At 38.3% G+C, this 19,680-nt stretch overlaps 1 protein-coding gene and 1 non-coding gene across 2 annotated transcripts in view; one reads left to right on the plus strand and one right to left on the minus strand.

The window, feature by feature from the left end:
- DOCK3 (dedicator of cytokinesis 3) overlaps positions 1-19,680 on the minus strand; it is a 558,375-nt gene that overhangs the window by 278,537 nt on the left and 260,158 nt on the right. The window contains 1 exon segment of the mRNA XM_088022140.1: positions 9,229-9,325. Within this exon segment, the coding sequence (XP_087878266.1) occupies positions 9,229-9,325 (97 nt within the window).
- On the plus strand, positions 8,287-8,390 carry LOC114225134 (small nucleolar RNA U13). Its single transcript, XR_003612508.1, has one exon. It is a non-coding gene; the product is annotated as a small nucleolar RNA U13 (small nucleolar RNA).

The raw sequence follows: 19,680 nt of genomic DNA on the forward strand, positions 1-19,680 counted from the left end.
TTTTATATTTTTAAAAAAATTTTTTTATTTGTCAAAGAGAGAGCAAGCACAAGCAGGGGTACAAGCAGGCAGAGGGAGAAGCAGACTCCCCTCTGAGCAGGGAGCCTGCTTCTCGGGACTCAATCATGACCTGAGGCGAAGGCAGTCATTTAACCAACTTAGCCACCCAGGCGTCCCAACAATACTTTTAAAAGAATTAACCAGTAACACTGCAATTTGTTAAAATGGCAAAGAAAGGCAACATTCCAACATTCCATTCATCAGAAGGTAAATTTAAAAATTATCATGACAATTTCAAACTTTAGGTATAAAATATTTAAAAAAATATTGTTTGCAGTTGTCCTCTTTCCAACACAAGCCTCCCACTTTCAAGTTTTTCCATGTCTCTAGAAAATCAGTGAGTATACTGGCCTCAAAGCACACCTGAAAGATTTTTCAAATTTTAAATGTTCTAAGATATTGCATCAAATAGCAGCTCTAATTTATTCAGAACATTACTGATCCTGAGTCTTTGACTGTAGAGCCACCATACCAAATCCAGAATGCCTGTGCTCACTTGAAAAAGAAATAAATGTGTATTTTGTTTAAAACACCATTATTTTTTTTCAAGTTTTTATTTAAATTTAGGTTAACATATAGTGTAATATTGGTTTCAGGTGTAGAATTTAGTGATTCAGCCCTTCCATACAACACCTGGTGCTCATCACAAGTGCACTGCTTAATCCCCATCACCTATTTAACTCATTCCCCCAACCCACCTCCCATCCAGTAACCATCAGTTTGTTCTCTATAGCTTTGTTTCTTAAATTCCACATATGAATGAAATCATATGGTATTTGTCTTTCTCTTATTTTGCTTAGTATAATACTTTCTAGCTCCATCCATGTCATTGCAAATGGCAAGATTTCATTTTTCTGATTGCTGAGTAATATTCCATTGTATGTAGATACCACATCTTCTTTATCCATTCATCAGTCAATGGACATTTGGGCTCTCTCCATAGTTTGGCTATTGTTGATAGTGCTGCTATAAACATCAGGGTGCATATACCCCTTTGAATCAGTATTTTTGTATCCTTTGGGTAAATACCTAGTACTGTAATTGCTGGATCATAGGGTACTTCTATTTTTAACTTTTTGAGGCACCTCCATACTATTTTGCAGAGTGGCTGCACCAGCTTGCGTTCCTACCAAGAGTGCACGAGGCTTCCCCTTTCTCTGCATCCTTGTTTCTTGTGTTGTTGATTTTAGCCATTCTGACTGGTGTGAGGTGATATTTCACTGTAGTTTTGACTTGTATTTTCCTGGTGATGGGTTTTGAGCATCTCTTTGTGTGTCTGTCGGCCATCTATATGTCTTCTTTAGAAAAATGTCTATTCATGTCTTCTGCTCATCTTTTAATTGTGTTATTCATTTTTGGGGTGTTGATTTTTAAGTTTTTATATATGTTGGATACTAATCCTTTACCAGATATGCAATTTGCAAATATCTTCTCCCAATCCATAGGTTGCCTTTTGTTGATTGTTTCCTTTGCTGTGCAGAAGCTTTTCATTTTGATGAAATCTCAATACTTTATTTTTGCTTTTGTTTCCCTTGTCTCAGGAGACGTATCTAGAAAGAAGTTGCTATGGCCAATGTCAAAGAGGTTATTGCCTGTGTTCTTCTCTAGGATTTTTATGGTTTCATGTCTCATATTTAGGTCTTTGATAGTATTGTTTTAAAAATTTGGTTTCCAATTATTCATTGCTAATATATGGCAATATAATTAATTAATTGACTGAAAGAAAGAGTATTTTGAGTTGCTATCCTATAACTGCAAACTTAAATGTTTTAGGAGTATCTTTTGTACACTCTAGTGGGTTTTGTTGTAGATTCTTTGGGATTTCCTATGTAGCCAATTCTGACTGGTGCGAGGTGATATTTCACTGTAGTTTTGATTTGTATTTTCTGCAAATAGGTCTGGTCTGCAAATAGGACCAGCTTTTTCTCTTCATTCTGTATGTCCCTTCTTCCTTTTTTTTTGCCTTACTGCACTGGTTAAGTCTTCCAGTACTAACCTGAATAAACCTGTTAAAAGCAGACATCCTCAACCTTGCTCCCCAAAGCAGACAGTCACCATTAAGTATGACATTCGCTGTAGGTTTTCATAAATGCCCTTTCTCAGGGTGAAAAAGCCCCCTTTATTCCTAGTTTGCTAAGAGGTTTTTTTTTTTAAGATTTATTTATTTGACAGAGAGAGACACAGTGAGAGAGGGAACACAAGCAGGGGGAGTGGGAGAGGGAGAAGCAGGTTTCCTGCATAGCAGGGAGCCCAGTGCGGGGCTCGATCCCAGGACCCTGGGATCATGACTTGAGCCAAAGGCAGATGCTTAACAACTGAGCCACCCAGGCACCCCTTGCTGAGAGTTTTTATCATGAAAGAGTGTTGGATTTTCTCAAATGCTTTTTCTGACAATGATATGATCTCTTGGTTTTTCTTCTTTAGACTGTTGGTAGAATTTACCAGTGGAACCGTCTGGGCCTAGTCATTTCTTTTTTGAAAGGACTTTCATAAATTTACTTTAATAGCTGTTGGATATTAAGATTACCAATTTTATCTTGGGTGAATTTTGGTGATTTTGTGATTTTCAAGGATTTGTTTTATTCATGTAGATATTCTCACTTACATATGATAGTATTCTTTTATTACCCATTTAATGTCTGTGGCATCTACAGTGAGTCTCTTTCTTTAGTCCCAGTATATTGGTAATTATTATTTTCTCTCATTTTCTTTGTCAGTCTTGGTAGATGTTCATTAATTTTATTGATATTTTTAAAAACCGGCTTTTGGTTTGATTTTTTCCTCTCATTTTTCTATTTTTAATCTCATTAATTTCTGCTCTATTTTTTCCTGCATTCTGCTTACTTGGGTTTATCTTCTTTTTTTTAGATTCTTGAAGTAGGAGCTGAAATTATTGATTTGACATCATGTTTTTTTTCTATTATATGCACTTAATGTTATAAATGTCCCCTCAGCACTGCTTTAAATGCATCCCACACATTTTTTTTTTTTTTATTTTTTTAGAAGATTTTATTTATTTGAGAGAGAGAGAATGAGAGAGAGAGAGCACATGGGAGGGGGGAAGGTCAGAGGGAGAAGCAGACTCTCTGCTGAGTAGGGAGCCCGATGCAGGACTCAATCCTGGGACTCCAGGATCATGACCTGAGCCAAAGGCAGTCGCTTAACCAACTGAGCCACTCAGGCGCCCCTGCATCCCACACATTTTAATACATTAAGTTTTCATTTACATTCAACATATTTTTTATTTCTTGAGACTTCCTCTTTGATCCATGGATTATTTAAGTGTTAATTTTTTTAAAATTTTTATTGTTATGCTAATCACCATACATTACATCATTAGTTTTTGGTGTAGTGTTCCATGATTCATTGTTAGTGCATAACACCCAGTGCTCCATGCAGAACGTGCCCTCTTTAATACCCATCACCAGGCTAACCCATCCTCCCATACTCCTCCCCTCCAGAACCCTCAGTTTGTTTTGTAGAGTCCATCATCTCTCATGGTTCGTCTCCCCCTCCAATTTGCCCCCCTTCATTATTCCCCTCCTGCTATCTTTTTTTTTTTAACATATATTGTATTATTTGTTTCATAGGTACAGATCTGTGATTCAACAGTCTTGCACAATTCACAGTGTGTTAATTTCTAAGTGCTTCAATATTTTCCTGTTGTCTTTCTGTTATTGATTTCCAGTTTGTTTCCGTTATTGTCGAGATATCCTTTGTATGACATGAGTTATTGCAAATTTGTCAGTTTTTCTATGACCCAAGATATTGTCAGTCTTGGTGAATGTTCCATGTATGCTTGAAAAAAATCTGTATTCTAATTTAACTGGATGAAACATTCTAAAACTTTCAATTAGATCCTGATGTTGACGGCATTGTTCTGTTCTTAACTATCCATGCTGACTTTTGTCAAGTGGTTGTAATCAATTACTAGGGGTAAGGGTTATAAATCCCCAAATATAACAGATGATTTCCCCATTTTCTCTATTCAGTCCTTTCGGGTTTTACTCCATTTATTTTGCAGCTGTTTTTTGGTGCATGCATATTTAAAATTATTATGTCTTCTGGGGAATTGATCTTCTTACCATTTTGTGATGTCCCTTTGTCTCTGGTTGTTTTCTTTATTCTGATGTCAATTTTTTTCTTATACTAATATAATTTTTTAAAGATTCTGTTTATCTATTAGAGAGAGACAAAACATGTACAAGCATGGGAGAGGGGCAGAAGGAGAGGGAGAGAGAGAATCTCAAGCAGACTCCCTGCATGGAGCTCGATGCAGGGCTCAATCTCACAACCCTGAGATCATTACCTGAGCTGAAATCAAGAGTCGAACATTTAACCAACTGAACCACCCAGGCACCCCACTTATAGTAACACAATTATTTTTATTTTTATTTATTTAAGGAAGAAATAATCCATAATTAATATAATAATCTCTTTTTAATATAGCTACTCAAGCTTTCTTTTGATTAGTATTTGCATGGTATATATTTTTCTTTTTACCTCCTGTGTTATTATATATGAAGTGAGTTTCTTACAGACACCACACAGTTAAGTCCTTTTTATTTATCAACTCTGCCAATTTCTATCTTTTTATTATTCATATGTTAGGATTTACATCCACCATTTTAGTATTTGTTCCCTGTTTCACCTTCCTCCGTTTTCCCTTTCTTAATTTCTTATAAGGTTACTTGAACATTTTTAGTATTCCAATTTGGTTTATTTATAGTATTTTTATTATATTGCTTTGTGCAATGTTTTTAATGATTGCTATAGAGATTATAATATACATAAATTATTATTAGTCTACTAGTATGAACATCTTACCACTTGAAATAGAATGCAGATACCTTACTATAATTTATGTCCCTTTCCCTTACCACTTTAGATACATCTTTCTTAAATATAACTTCTATATACATTGAGAACTATATCAGTGTTATAATTTTTGCTTTGTATCCTCAAAGACAATTTTAAAAACTAAAGAGAATTTATCCCTTCCTTTACTTTCTTCACTCCTATGTTCCAAGTATCTTTTTCATTATCTCTTCCTTTGTGTCTGATGAACTTCCTTTACAATTACTATTTTAGAACCAATCTGCTGGCAACAAATTTTCTTAGCTTTCCTTTATCTTTATTTCTCCTTCATTCCTGAAGTATATTTCTCCTGGATATAAAAATCTGAGGTATCATCAGGTTTTTTCTTTCAGGGGTCAAAAAATGTTCGGCCACCTTCTTGTGTCTTCCATAGTTTCTTATGAGAAATTTGCTGTCATTCAAACTGCCATTTCCCTAATGGTAATGTGTCATTTCCCTTTCAAGATTTTTTCTTTAGTGAGTAGGGGGATGGGTCAAATAGGTGAAGGGGATTAAGAGTGCACTTATCTAGACACTTTTCCAAAGAAGACATCCAGATGGCCAACAGACACATGAAAAGAGGCTCAACATCACTCATCATCAAGGAAATACAAATCGAAACCACAATAAGATACCACCTCACACTGTCAGAATGGCTAAAATTAACAACATAAGAAACAACAGGTGTTGGCAAGGCTGCAGAGAAAGGGGAACCTTCTTGCACTGTTGGTGGGAATGCAAACTGGTACAACCACTCTGGAGAACAGTTTGGAGGTTCCTTAAAAAGTTAAAAATAGAAGTACCCTATGATCCAGCAATTGCACTACTAGGTATTTACCCAAAGGATACAAAAATACTGATTCAGAGGGGTACATACACTCTGATGTTTACAGCAGCACTATCAACAACAGCCACACTATGGAGAGAGCCCACATGTCCATCGACTGATGAACTGATAAAGGAGATACGGTGTATATGTGTGTGTACATACACACAACCCAGACACACACAGACATACACACACACACACACACACACACACACACATATATAATGGAATATTACTCAGCCATCAAAAAGAATGAAATATTGCCATTTGCAATGACATGGATGGAGCTAGAGTATATTATGTTAAGCGAAGTATGTTAGTCAGAGAAAGACAAATACCATATGATCTCACTCATATGTGGAATTTAAGAAAGAAAACAGATGGACATATAGGAAGGGGGAAAGGAAAAAAAGGAGAGAGGGAAACAAGCCATAAGAGACTCTTAATGACAGAGAACAAAATGAGAGTTAATGGAGGGAGGGAGGTGGGAGATGGGCTAGATGGGTGATGGGTATTAAAGAGGGCACTTGTCATGATGAGCACTAGGTGTTGTATGTAAGTGATGAATTCTACTCCAGAAACCAATATTGCACTCTATGTTAGTTGAGTAAAATTTAAAGAAATTTTTTTAAAACATGAAAAAAAGAGTGTACTCATGATAAGCACTGAGTAATGTATAGAATTGTTGCATCACTATCTTATACACCTGAAAATAATCTAATACTGTATATTAATTTGGAATTTAAAAATATATAAAAATTTTAATATACATATATATGTATTTTAAATACAAAAATACAACAGTGCATATAAAGATTTTTTCTTTTGCTTTAATTTTCAGAAGTTTAACAATAATTTGTGTACGGATTTCTTTAGGTTTATCCTGTTTGGAGTTCACTCAGCTTCTTGAGTCTGTAGACTTATGTCTTTTGCAAATTTTGGGAATTTTTTTTTAAAGATTTTATTTATTTATTTGAGAGAGATAGAGAAAGTGAGAAACAGCATAAGAGAGGAGAGGGTCAGAGGGAGAAGCAGGCTCCCCACTGAGCTGGGAGCCCAACGTGGGACTCAATCCCAGGACGGCAGGATCATGACCTGAGCCTAAGGCAGCCGCTCATCTAACCGAGCCACCCAGGTGCCCCCAAATTTGGGAATTTTAAGCCATTATTTCTTCAAAATTTTTTTAGGTCCACATTCTATCCTTTCCATCTAGTACTCTAATGCCTAAATGTTAGATCTTTTGTTATTGTCCCACGGGTCTCCTAGGCAAAGCTTACTTTTCCATGTAGTTTCTCTCCGTTATTCAGATTGGATAATTTCTATTGATCCATCTTTAAGTTCACTAATTCCTTCCTCTGTCCTTTCCGTTCTGCTATTGAGCCTACCCAGTTATTTTTAAATTTTGGTTACTATATTTTTCAGTTCTAAAATTTTCATTTGATTCTTTATGTTTTCTACTTCTATTGCTGCAGTTTCCTATGTTTTCATTTGTTTCAAGAGTGTCTCTAATTGCTTGGTGGAACAATTTTACAAAAACAGCTTTAAGATCCTTGCTGATGATTCCAACATCTGTATCATTTCAAAGTTGGCATCTATTGATTATCTTACCTTATTAAATTTGAGATTTTCCTGATTTTTCATATGTGAAGTAAATTTGGTCTGTACACCGGACATTTTAAGTATTATCCTATGACATTCTGATTCCTATTTAAATCTTCTGTTGTAGCAGGTGATCAATCTGCTTAAGTTAAAAAGGCAAACCTAGGCTTACTTTTGTGGGCTGTGATTTAAATGTCAATTTAGTATATCAAGTCTTTCCAGTGCTCTTCTGGTTTCCCCCATTAGTGTGTTACCTAGATAGCAGAACTCCACTTCACTTATACTCAGCATGGATTTGGGTGGGGAGAAGCACTGCCTCATTTCAGCAGGGCAAGGATGAAAAACAGGGTACTGTTCACATCGTGTACTAGAGAGGGGCACTGTCTCATTAATGGGGAGAGGGTGAGAGTCAGTCCTGCCTACAGGCTCAGTTGGAGACGGACCCACTCATTATTACAAGGGAAGTGGAAATCAAGAGTTCTAACCACAGGCTCCTCTGTGGAGGGATGCTTCTTCCTTACTTCAGAGCACAGGAGGAAGTCAGAGTTTTGCCCACAAAACTCTGCAAAATAAGGGCATCACCTTGTTAACACTGGGTAGTTGTGAAATCCAGAGTCCCACCATAGGCTCTGCTGGGGAAGGTGCCACCTTGCAAGTGCTGATGAAGTTGCAGTCAGAATCCTCCTGCAGGGCCCCACTGAAGAGAGGCACTGCCTCATTACTGTAGTGGGGAGGGATAGAAGTCAGAGTTTGGTCTAAGGCTCCACTGGAGAAGGACACCTTGTTATTGCAGGTGTGGGGAAGAGTGGGTGTGTAAGATGAGAGTTCTGGTCACCAATTCCACTATTGTAATGCCTGTTTGGGAGGGTACAAGGGAGTGCAGCTTTTATTGCAATGTTCTCTAGCAAACATAAAGGATAGGTTAAAAGGTTTCTGTCTTGATCCTTTTGTAGTTCATAAGCGTGATGATATGGTGTTCACACCGTTGTATAACATGTATCTCACTCAAACCTTGTTACAACCTCTGCACATTACCTGTCCGATATGAAGGAAAAAGAAGGTTTCTGTCTTCTGAGCCATCCCTTGGCTAAAAAGAAAAGGTTTTCTTTGGTGCGTTTTGTGTGCATCCATTAGTATTTCCAGGTGGTGGGCTTCTCTAGAGAGAAGCCCAGGCCAAGTATGGGAGGCAAGAAAAAACAACCATCAGGGAACTCACTCAATCCTTGAGTTCAAATGTCCCTAGTCAGTCCACCTTCTTTTCCTTTACTTTCAGAGTTTTCTGGTAGATTATTTATGGGTTTTGTCCAGGATTTTGTTATAATTAGTAAGAGGAGTATAACAGAATGTGCTTATTCCATCTTGATGAAATAACAGAACCCAAACCTTGTCACTTACTTCAGCCAGATTTTTTTGTGTCCTATCTCTCTCTACTCTCTAAGTTTCCAGAGGATATGGATTGGGTTTTTATTAATCTTTTTATTAATTGTGGACTTAGTGAAACATGTCATATATGGCATATACTATAAGCTTAGTAGCTTTAAGAAACTTGATATAACTTCTTGGCCTTTACCCACCTTTAGGTTCACAATTAAACTCTTAAGTTTGTTCATTCATTCAGGACACACCTGTTTTATGAAAGCTTCTAGGGCTACAGCAGTGAGTAAGACGGCTAAAACCCCTGATGTTATGGAACTGGAGGCATACAAATAATGTGTTCTCTTCAGGTTGAACAACACTCAGCATACCATATTTCAGTTAATATTAGGAATAAAGTTGCAAATATTCAGAAATCTAAAAATTTGTAATTGGCATATGTAAGATAATTTTTTTTCACTTTTCTAATGGAACTTTAAAGATCTAGTAAGCTAATTATCAATACTTACCACATAGAGTTGTTTCCACAGACTGGCCCATTCTTGTAGAGTTGCTGTAACCTCAGTCACAATAGAATCTTCAAGTGGAACCACAGTTTCATACTGCCTAGAACCAGAGCCACAACAAACAGCCACATTATCTTTGATAAAATACCAGAATGCTATCTACTGACCTTTTCAATGTGTGTAACTCAAATTTTAAATTCATGCAAATACAAAGGAGAGCTACATCCAACTGACTGAAGATTCTTTTGCCATAATATAGTGCAATAGTGTAAATGACCTAAATTAATGAAAAAAACACCTGAGTTTTGCTATGTAAGTCCTCAATTTTACTTTCAGAAATACTGACTTTCTGGGCGCCTGGGTGGCTCAGTTGGTTAAGCGACTGCCTTCGGCTCAGGGATCGAGTCCCACATCGGGCTGCCTGCTCAGCAGGGAGTCTGCTTCTCCCTCTGACCCTCTTCCCTCTCGTGCTATCTCTCATTCTCTCTCTCTCAAATAAATAAAATCTTAAAAAAAAAAAGAAATACTGACTTTAAAAAAGATTTTAAAGACTGTTTTTGAGCATTTTTTTCTTTAAAGAAAGACCATATATTGCCCATGTCTTGCTTAAATTAATTTTTTAAATTATTTGTGTCCTTTAACATTTACTAGTAATACAAATTAGCTTATGCTCTTGGTATAAAAGACCTGATGGAAATGGAGGGAAGGGGACCCAGACAATGGTTTTTGAAACATTTTATAAACTATCCCTTATACTGGTATTGTGCTTTCTTAGAAAATTGTGTTAGTAGCAGAATTCTGGGTCTGGTAGAGGAATTCTGATCCTGGTAAGGATCAGAAAGGTATTGGGATTCCCTCAGTTTACTTCATAAGTAGCATCCACTATGGTGCCATTCCCTGTGCTAAATTGCCAAGGATTTATCAGTGAACAAAAGTGGACAGGCTCCCTATCTTCAGAGAGCTCTTGCTCTGAATAGAGAATCAACAGACAAATAATCACAACATACAGATATGAACAGTGATGAATCTAAGCAGGAAATTAAAGTGTACAATCAGTGATTTTAGCTGGGGGACATGATTTTGAAAGAAAAGGATCAGCGAAATCTCTAAAGAAGTGTTAAGGCCAAAAGATGAAAAAACTTCATGACAGGAAAAGTGTGTAGGAAGAGAAACAGGTATGGTGCCACCTGCAGAGGAAACAGCATACAGGAAGCCACTGAAATGGGAAAGAATTTCACATAAACAAGAACTTTAGGGCGCCTGGGTGGCTCAGTTGGTTAAGCAACTGCCTTCGGCTCAGGTCATGATCCTGGAGTCACTGGATCAAGTCCCGCATCAGGCTCCCTACTTGGCAGTGAGTCCGCTTTGCCCTCTAACCCTTTCCTCTCTCATGTGCTCGCTCTCTCTCATTCTCTGTCTCTCAAATAAATAAAATCTTTATTAAAAAAAAAAACTTTAAAAAGGTTGGTAATGCTGACGCCAGCTCTCACCAGGCCTTTTCAAATGATACTAAACATTCCAGATCTTAACTCAAGTAAATGAATGAAAAGTTATTGAAAAGTTGTTCAAAGTATGGGCATGATTTTATAATATTTTTACAATGTCTATGCCAATTGTAAGGGATAATGAAATGTTCTCTGGACTAAAAATTTTATATACTGATATGCTAAAGTGATTGGAACCCATAATTTTTATTTGTTAGCCACAATCAACCACTTGGGAATAGCAAAAGAAAGTATGTTTCACAAAATTAGCATTTTGCATTATGTCTTTACATAGGAAGATAGCTGACAAAACACCACTGTATTCAAAGATGACTCAGGGCATTAATATTGATTGTCAATGAACAAATGTTACTTGATGGTGTTTTATGACTTTATTGTTTTATTTTGTGTGCTTTATTCCAGCAAATGAAAAGAATCTTCTTGGACTGATGTCAGAGCACTATCCATATTCATCAAATTTATAAACTGTTTAAAATAAAAGCTTTCGGCGCACCTGGGTGGCTCAGTTGGTTAAGCGACTGCCTTCAGCTCAGGTCATGATCCTGGAATCCCGGGATTGAGTCCCGCATCAGGCTCCCTGCTCAGCAGGGAGTCGCCTTCTCTCTCTGACTCTCCCCCCCTCATATGCTCTCAATCTTTCATTCTCTCTCTCTCAAATAAATAAATAAAATCTTTTAAAAAAATAAATAAAATGAAATAAAAGCTTTCATTAAGGGCTTGTTCAGAGTAAAATGTGATACACTTTTTTCCTTGTGCCAAGAACATCCAAGGTAGTAATTCTTAGACTGAACTTTACCAACTATTTCAAATACTACTATAATGGTTTTGAAATGAATGGTTTAATTAAAAAAAAAGTCATAATTGAACTTCTCAGATGGAGAGTAAGCCAATGGCAAATGCCAGATCTGAGAAAGAAGAAGTCTTCATGATCTACCAGACAAAACTGAATTGAATGAAAAGACATCCTTTATTTCCTCAAACTACTGGAGAACTAGTATAAACATTAATTTCTGAAATTATTTTTATATATCATGTATTAAGGGTGCCACAAAGATAATTAGGAGATTTATAAAAACAATCAGGGAGGTCACAACCTTAATAACAAAACTTAAATGGAAAGCACAAATAGGTGCTGTGTGACATCAACTCTAAGTTCTAGTGTAGCTCTGAGGGAAAAAGTTCACTCTTAACTGATGATCAGATAAAGCTTCATGAAGGAAGTGATGTTCCTAAAAAAAGTTCAGGTTTGAAAGACAAGGAGGTGGAGAGAGGGCCCTGTTGGCTCTAATAAGCTATGAAAAAAGGGACAGAGAAAATAATGAGCAAAACATTAAAGAGAATTCATGCTGGGGACACATGGGAAACTGAAAAGATAGAAAGTGTTGTCAGGGCAAGGCTAAAAGATTTAAATTCAACCCTATGAAAACAGACATGGGAGATGTTTTAAGAGTGCTGTGTTTTAGTAAGATTAACAGAGAAATGAGGCGGGAGAAGCAAGATGTCAGAGGAGTAGGAGACCTGGATTTTGTCTGGGCCCAAGAATTCAGCTGGATAGGGATCAAACCATTCTGAACACCTACGAACTCAACAGGAGATCAAAGAAAAGAATAGCAACAACTCTGAACAGAAAAGCGACCCTTCTGGAAGGAAGGACGTGCGGAGAAGTGAAACTGAGGTGATATTCGGGAGGATAGACGGCGGGGGACGGGGCCTCCCTCGGCCGCTTCTGGCAAGTGATAGAGCAGCGAAGCACAAAATCATAACTTTGAGAAGTTGGCTCCGCTGAGGGACATTGCTCCAGTGCCTAAGCAGGGGGTGGAACCCTCACAGGACAGTGTGGCCTCAGGACCCTCGGGGTCACGGAAACACTGGGGATGCCTGAGTGCAGCAGAGCTCCCAGGTATCGGACCAGGGAAGCCAGCTGCAGAGACGGAGGCGAGGAGCGGGCTCTCAGCTCGGGGTTGCCATAAACCGTGATCCGCAGCACAGTCAGGCCCCTGCTCTTCCAGCGGGGACCCAACAAGCAGCAGACCGGGGAGACTGCCATTTCTCCCAGGATCGGAACAGCACAGGAGCACACTGCAGGGATCTGCTGGGTTTGAAGCCTCCACACAGGGTCGGGTGCCAGAGATAGAAACGCTTGGTCACAGGCCGGGTGAGCACGAAGTGCGGCTGGACACCAGGGAGACGGGAGTGAGTGATTGCTTTTCTCTGGGGGTGCACTGAGGAGTGGGGACCTGAGTTCTCGGCTCCTCCCGGTGGGAGACTGGGAGGCCGCCATTTTTAGTCTCCTCCCCCAAGCTGTACGGAAAGCTTGCAGGGAACAAAAGCTCCCAAGAACAAACCCGAACAGATTACCTACCCGGCCCCCCAGCACGGGCGGGGAGATTGGCCTCTGGCAAACACATTTGAGAACCACTGCGACAGGCCCCTCCCCCAGAAGATCAGCAAGAACAGCCAACCAAGACCAAGTTTACCGATGAATGAGAATGGCAGAACTCCAGCACTAGGAGAACACTGCACGTAGAATTCATAACTTTTTTCCCATGATTTACTCTTTCAAAGTTAATTCAATTTTCTTTTAAATTTTTCTATTTCCCTTTTTCAAAGAACATCTTATCAATTCCTTTCTTAAATAATCTTTTTTATTTTTCATTTTTAGAGTCATATTCTATCCCTTCATATTAGCTAACCGTAATTTCGTATATGTATATAAATTGCTCTATTTAAAATTTTGGGATACAGTTTCTTCTAACAGACCAAAATATACCCTAATTCTCTAGTGTATGGCTTTGTTCTAGTCTCCTTCCTGATCACATTCTCTCCCTCACCCCTTTTTTTTAATCCTCTTCTTTTTCAACCAACTTATTAACGTTATCAATTCCTTTTATAAAATCTTTTATATTTTCATCTTTACAGTCATATTCCATCCCTTCATTGTATTTACCCTTATTTCTGTACATATATACATTTCTCTTTCTTTAAAATTTTTGGGGGCAGTTTCTTCTAACAGACGAAAATACGACCAAAATCTAGGGTGTGGCACTGATCTATGCACCAGCCTGATCATATTTGATCATATTCTGGGTTTTTTTGCTTTCCTTTTGTTTTTTGTTTTTGTTTTTTTTTACCTTTTTCTTTTTTCTTTCTTTCCCCCCGGTTATAGGTCTCTTCAGATTGTTTAGTGTATATTTTTCTGGGGTTGTTACCCTGTTAGCATTTTGCTCTCTCATTCATCTGTTGTCCTCTGGACAAAATGACAAGACGGAAAAAATCACCTCAAAAACAAGAACAAGAGGGCGCCTGGGTGGCTCAGTTGGTTAAGCCACTGCCTTCGGCTCAGGTCATGATCCTGGAGTCCTGGGATCAAGTCCCGCATTGGGCTCCCTGCTGAGCGGGGAGTCTGCTTCTCCCTCTGACCCTCTTCCCTCTCGTGCTCTCTCTCTCTCATTCTCTCTCTCTCTCAAATAAATAAATAAAAATCTTTAAAAAATTTAAAAAAAAAACAAGAAAAAGAGGCAGTACCGACTCCCAGGGGCCTAATCAATACAGACATCACTAAGATGTTGGAACTAGAGTTCAGAATGACGACTTTAAAGATACTAGCTGGGCTTGAAAAAAGTGTGGAAGTTATTAGAGAAATGCTTTCTGGAGAAATAAAAACTAAAATCTAACCAAGTCAAAATCAAAAAGGCTATTAATGAGGTGCAATCAAAAATGGAGGCTCTAACTGCTAGGATAAATGAGGCAGAAGAGAGAATTAGTGATATGGAAGACCAAATGATGGAAAATAAAGAAGCTGAGAAAAGGAGAGAGAAACAACTACAGGATCACGAGGGCAGAATTCGAGATATAAGCGATATGATAAGACGAAACAACATTAGAATAATTGGGATCCCAGAAGAAGAAGAAAGAGAGAGGGGGGCAGAAGGTATATTGGAGCAAATTATACCAGAGAACTTCCCTAATTTGGGGAAGGAAACAGGCATCAAAATCCAGGAGGCACAGAGAACCCCCCTCAAAATCAATAAAAATAGGTCAACACCCCAACATCTAATAGTAAAACTTACGAGTCTCAAGACAAAGAGAAAATCCTGAAAGCAGCTTGGGACAAGAGATTGTAACCTACAATGGTAGAAACATTAGATTGGCAACAGACCTATCCACAGAGACCTGGCAGGCCAGAAAGGACTGGCATGATATATTCAGAGCACAAAATGAGAAAAATATGCAGCCAAGAATACTATATCCAGCTAGGCTGTCATTGAAAATAGAAGGAGAAAGAAAAAGCTTCCAGGACAAACAAAAACTAAAGGAATTTGTAAACATGAAACCAGTCCCACAAAAAATATTGAAAGAGGTCCTCTAAGCACAAAGAGAGCCTAAAAGCAACACAGACCAGAAAGGAACACAGACAATATATAGTAACAGTCATTTTACAGGCAACACAATGACACTAAATTCATATCTTTCAATAGTTACCCTGAATGTAAATGGGCTAAAGGCCCAATCAAATGACACAGGCTATCAGATTGGATTAAAAAAAAAGGACCCATCGATATGCTGTCTGCAAGAGACTCATTATAGACAAAGACACCCCCAGATTGAAAGTGAGGGGGTAGAAAACAATTTACCATGCTAATGGACACCAAAAGAAAGCTGGGGTGGCAATCCTTATATCAGACAAGGTAGATTTTAAACCAAAGACTGTAATAAGAGATGAAGAAGGACACTACATCCTACTTAAAGGGTCTACCCAACAAGAATATCTAACAATTGTAAATATCTATGCCCCTAACATGGGAGCAGCCAATTATGTAAACCAATTAATAACAAAAGCAAAGAAACACATCGACAACAATACAATAGGAGTGGGAGACTTTAACACCCCCCTCACTGAAATGGACAAATTATCTAAGCAAAAGATCAACAAGGAAATAAAGACTTTAAATGAAACACTGGACCAAATGGACTTCACAGATATATTAAGAACATTCCATCCCAAAGCAACAGAATACACATTCTTCTCTAGTGCCCATGGAACATTCTCCAGAATACATCACAACCTAGGTCACAAATCAGGTCTCACCGGTACCAAAAGACTGGGATCATTCCCTGCATATTTTGAAACCACAATGCTTTGAAACTAGAACTCAATCACAAGAGGAAAGTCAGAAAGAACTCAAATACATGGAGGCTAAAGAGCATCCTACTAAAGAATGAATGGGTCAACCAGGAAATTAAAGAAGAATTAAAAATATTCATGGAAACCAATGAAAATGAAAACACCACTGTTCAAAATCTTTGGGATGCAGCAAAGGCAGTCCCAAGAGGAAAGTATATAGCAATACAAGCCTTTCTCAAGAAACGAGAAAGGTCTCAAATACACAACCTAACCCTACACCTAAAGGAGCTGGAGAAAAAACAGCAAATAAAGCCTAAACTCAGCAGGGGAAGAGAAATAATAAAGATCAGAGCAGAAATCAATGAAATAGAAACCAAAAGAACAGTAGAACAGATCAACAAAACTAGGAGCTGGTTCTTTGAAAGAATTAGTAAGATTTTTTGATAAAGCCCTGGCCAGACTTATCAAAAAGAAAAGAGAAATGACCCAAATAAATAAAGTCATGAATGAAAGAGAGATCATAACTAACACCAAAGAAACACAAACAATTATAAGAACATATTATGAGCAACTACATGCCAGCAAATTAGATAACCTGGAAGAAAAGGATGCATTCCTAGAGATGTATCAACTACCAAAACTGAACCAGGAAGAAATAGAAAACCTGAACAGACCTATAACCACTAAGGAAATTGAAGCAGTCATCAAAAATCTCCCAACAAACAAAAGCCCAGGGCCAGACGGCTTCCCAGGGGAATTCTACCAAACATTTAAAGAAGAATTAATACCTGTTTTTCAGAAATTGTTCCAAAAAACAGAAATGGAAGGAAAACTTCCAAACTCGTTTTATGAGGCCACCATTACCTTGATCCTAAACCAAAGACCCCATCAAAAAGGAGAATTACAGACCAATATTCTTGATGAACATGGATGCAAAAATTCTCACCAAAATACTAACCAATAGGATCCAAAAGTACATTAAAAGGATTATTCACGGGGCGCCCGGGTGGCTCAGATGGTTAAGCGTCTGCCTTCGGCTCAGGTCATGGTCCCAGGGTCCTGGGATCGAGCCCCACATCAGGCTCCTGGCTCAGCAGGGAGCCGACTTCTCCTTCTCCCTCTGCCTCTCCCCCTGCTCCTGCTCTCTCTCTCTCTATATCTCTGTGTCTCAAATGAATAAATAAAATCTTTTTAAAAAATAAATAAATAAATAAACAAATAAAAGGATTATTCACCACGACCAAGTGGGATTTATTCCTGGGATGCAAGGTTGGTTCAACATCCACACATCAACGTGATAGAATACATTAATAAAAGAAATAACAAGAACCATAGGATCCTCTCAATAGATGCAGAAAAAGTATCTGAAAAAGTACAGCATCCTTTCTTGATCAAAACTCTTCAGAGTATAGGAATAGAGGGTATACATCTCAATATCATAAAAGCCATCTATGAAAGACCCACAACGAATATCATTCTCAATGGGGAAAAACTGAGAGCTTTCCCCCTAAGGTCAGGAATGCAGCAGGGATGTCCACTATCATCACTGCTATTCAACATAGTATTAGAAGTCCTAGCCACAGCAATCAGACATCAAAAAGAAACAAAAGGCATCCGAATCGGCAAAGAACAGGTCAAACTCTCACTGTTTGCAGATGATATGATACTTTATGTGGAAAAACCCAAAAGACTCCACCCCAAAACTGCTAGAACTCATACAGGAATTCAGTAAAGTGGCAGGATATAAAATCAATGCACAGAAATCAGTGGCCTTCCTATACACCAACATGACAGAAGAAAGAAAAATTAAGAAGTCGATCCCATTTACAATGACACCCAAAACCATAAGATACCTAGGAATAAATCTAACCAAAGAGGCAAAGAATATGCCCTCAGAAAACTATAGAATACTCATGAAAGATATTGAGGAAGACACAAAGAAATGGAAAAATGTTCCATGCTCATGGATTGGAAGAACAAATACTGTGAAGATGTCAATGCTACCTAGAGGAATCTACACATTCAATGCAATCCCCATCAAAATACCATCCACTTTTTTCAAAGAAATGGAGCAAATAATCCTAAAATTTGTATGGAACCAGAAGAGACCCCGAAAAGCCAGAGGAATGTTGGAAAAGAAAATCAAAGCTGGCGGCATCACAATTCCGGACTTCCAGCTCTATTACAAAGCTGTCATCAAGACAGTATGGTACTGGCACAAAAACAGACACATAGATCAATGGAACAGAACAGACAGCCCAGAAACGGACCCTCAACTCTATGGTCGATTAATCTTTGACAAAGCAGGAAAGAATGTCCAATGGAAAAAAGACAGTCTCTTCAACAAATGGTGTTGGGAAAATTGGACAGCCACATGCAGAAGAATGAAACTGGGCCATTTCCTTACACCACACACAAAAATAGACTCCAAATGGCTGAAAGACCTAAATGTCAGACAGGAGTCCATCAAAATCCTAAAGAAGAACACAGGCAGCAACCTCTTCGACCTCAGCTGCAGCAACTTCTTCCTAGAAACATTGCCAAAGGCAAGGGAAGCAAGGGCAAAAATGAACAATTGGGACTTCATCAAGATAAAAAGCTTTTGCACAGCAAAAGAAAGAGTCAACAAAACCAAAAGACAACTGAGAGAATGGGAGAAGATATTTGCAAATGACATATCAGATAAAGGGCTAGTATCCAAAATCTATAAAGAACTTCTTAAACTGAACACCCAAAGAACAAATGATCCATGAACAGACATTTTTCCAAAGAAGACATCCAAATGGCCAACAGACACATGAAAAAGTGATCAGCATCACTCAGCATCAGGGAAATCCAATCAAAACCTCAATGAGATACCACCCTCACATCAGTCAGAATGGCTAAAATTAGCAAGTCAGGAAATGACAGATGTTGGCGGAGAAAGGGGAACCCTCCTACACTGTTGGTGGGAATGCAAGCTGGTGCAGCCACTCTGGAAAACTGTATGGAGGTTCCTCAAAAAGTTGAAAAGAGAGCTACTATACGATCCAGCAATTGCACTACTGGGTATTTACCCCACAGATATAAATGTATTGACTCAAAGGGGTATGTGCACCCCGATATTTATAGCAGCAATGTCCACAATAGCCAAACTGTGGAAAGAGCCAAGATGTCCATCAACAGATGAATGGATAAAGAAGAAGTGGTATATATATACAATGGAATATTATGCAGCCATCTATAAGAATGAAATCTTGCCATTTGCAACGACATGGATGGAACTGGAGGGTGTTATGCTGAGCGAAATAAGTCAAACAGAGAAAGACATGTATCATATGACCTCACTGATATGAGGAATTCTTAATCTCAGGAAACGAACAGAGGGCTGCTGGAGTGGTGAGGGGTGGGAGGGATGAGCGGCTGGGTGACAGACATTGGGGAGGGTATGTGCTACGGTGAGTGCTGTGAATTGTGTAAGATTGTTGAATCACAGACCTGTACCTCTGAAACAAATAATACATTATATATTTTTAAAAAAAGAATAAGAAGGTATCAGGAAGGGAAAAATGAAGGGGAACGGAAATCGGAGGGGGAGACAAACCATGAGAGACTATGGACTCTGAGAAACAAACTGAGAGTTCTAAATGGGAGGGAGTTGGGGGGATGGGTTAGCCTGGTGATGGAGGGCATCACCTCCATTAAAGAGGGCACGTAGTGAATGTAGCACTGGGTGTTATACGCAAACAATGAATCATGGAACACTACATCAAAAACTAATGATGTGATGTATGGTGATTTACATAATAAAATAAAATTTAAAAAAAAGATTAACAGAAATGATGT

The sequence above is a fragment of the Eumetopias jubatus genome, unplaced genomic scaffold (genome assembly GCF_037043125.1).
Source record: "Eumetopias jubatus isolate StellerSeaLion01/CBP00866 unplaced genomic scaffold, mEumJub1_p1.0 scaffold_1, whole genome shotgun sequence".
NCBI classification, from domain to species: Eukaryota; Metazoa; Chordata; class Mammalia; order Carnivora; family Otariidae; genus Eumetopias; species Eumetopias jubatus.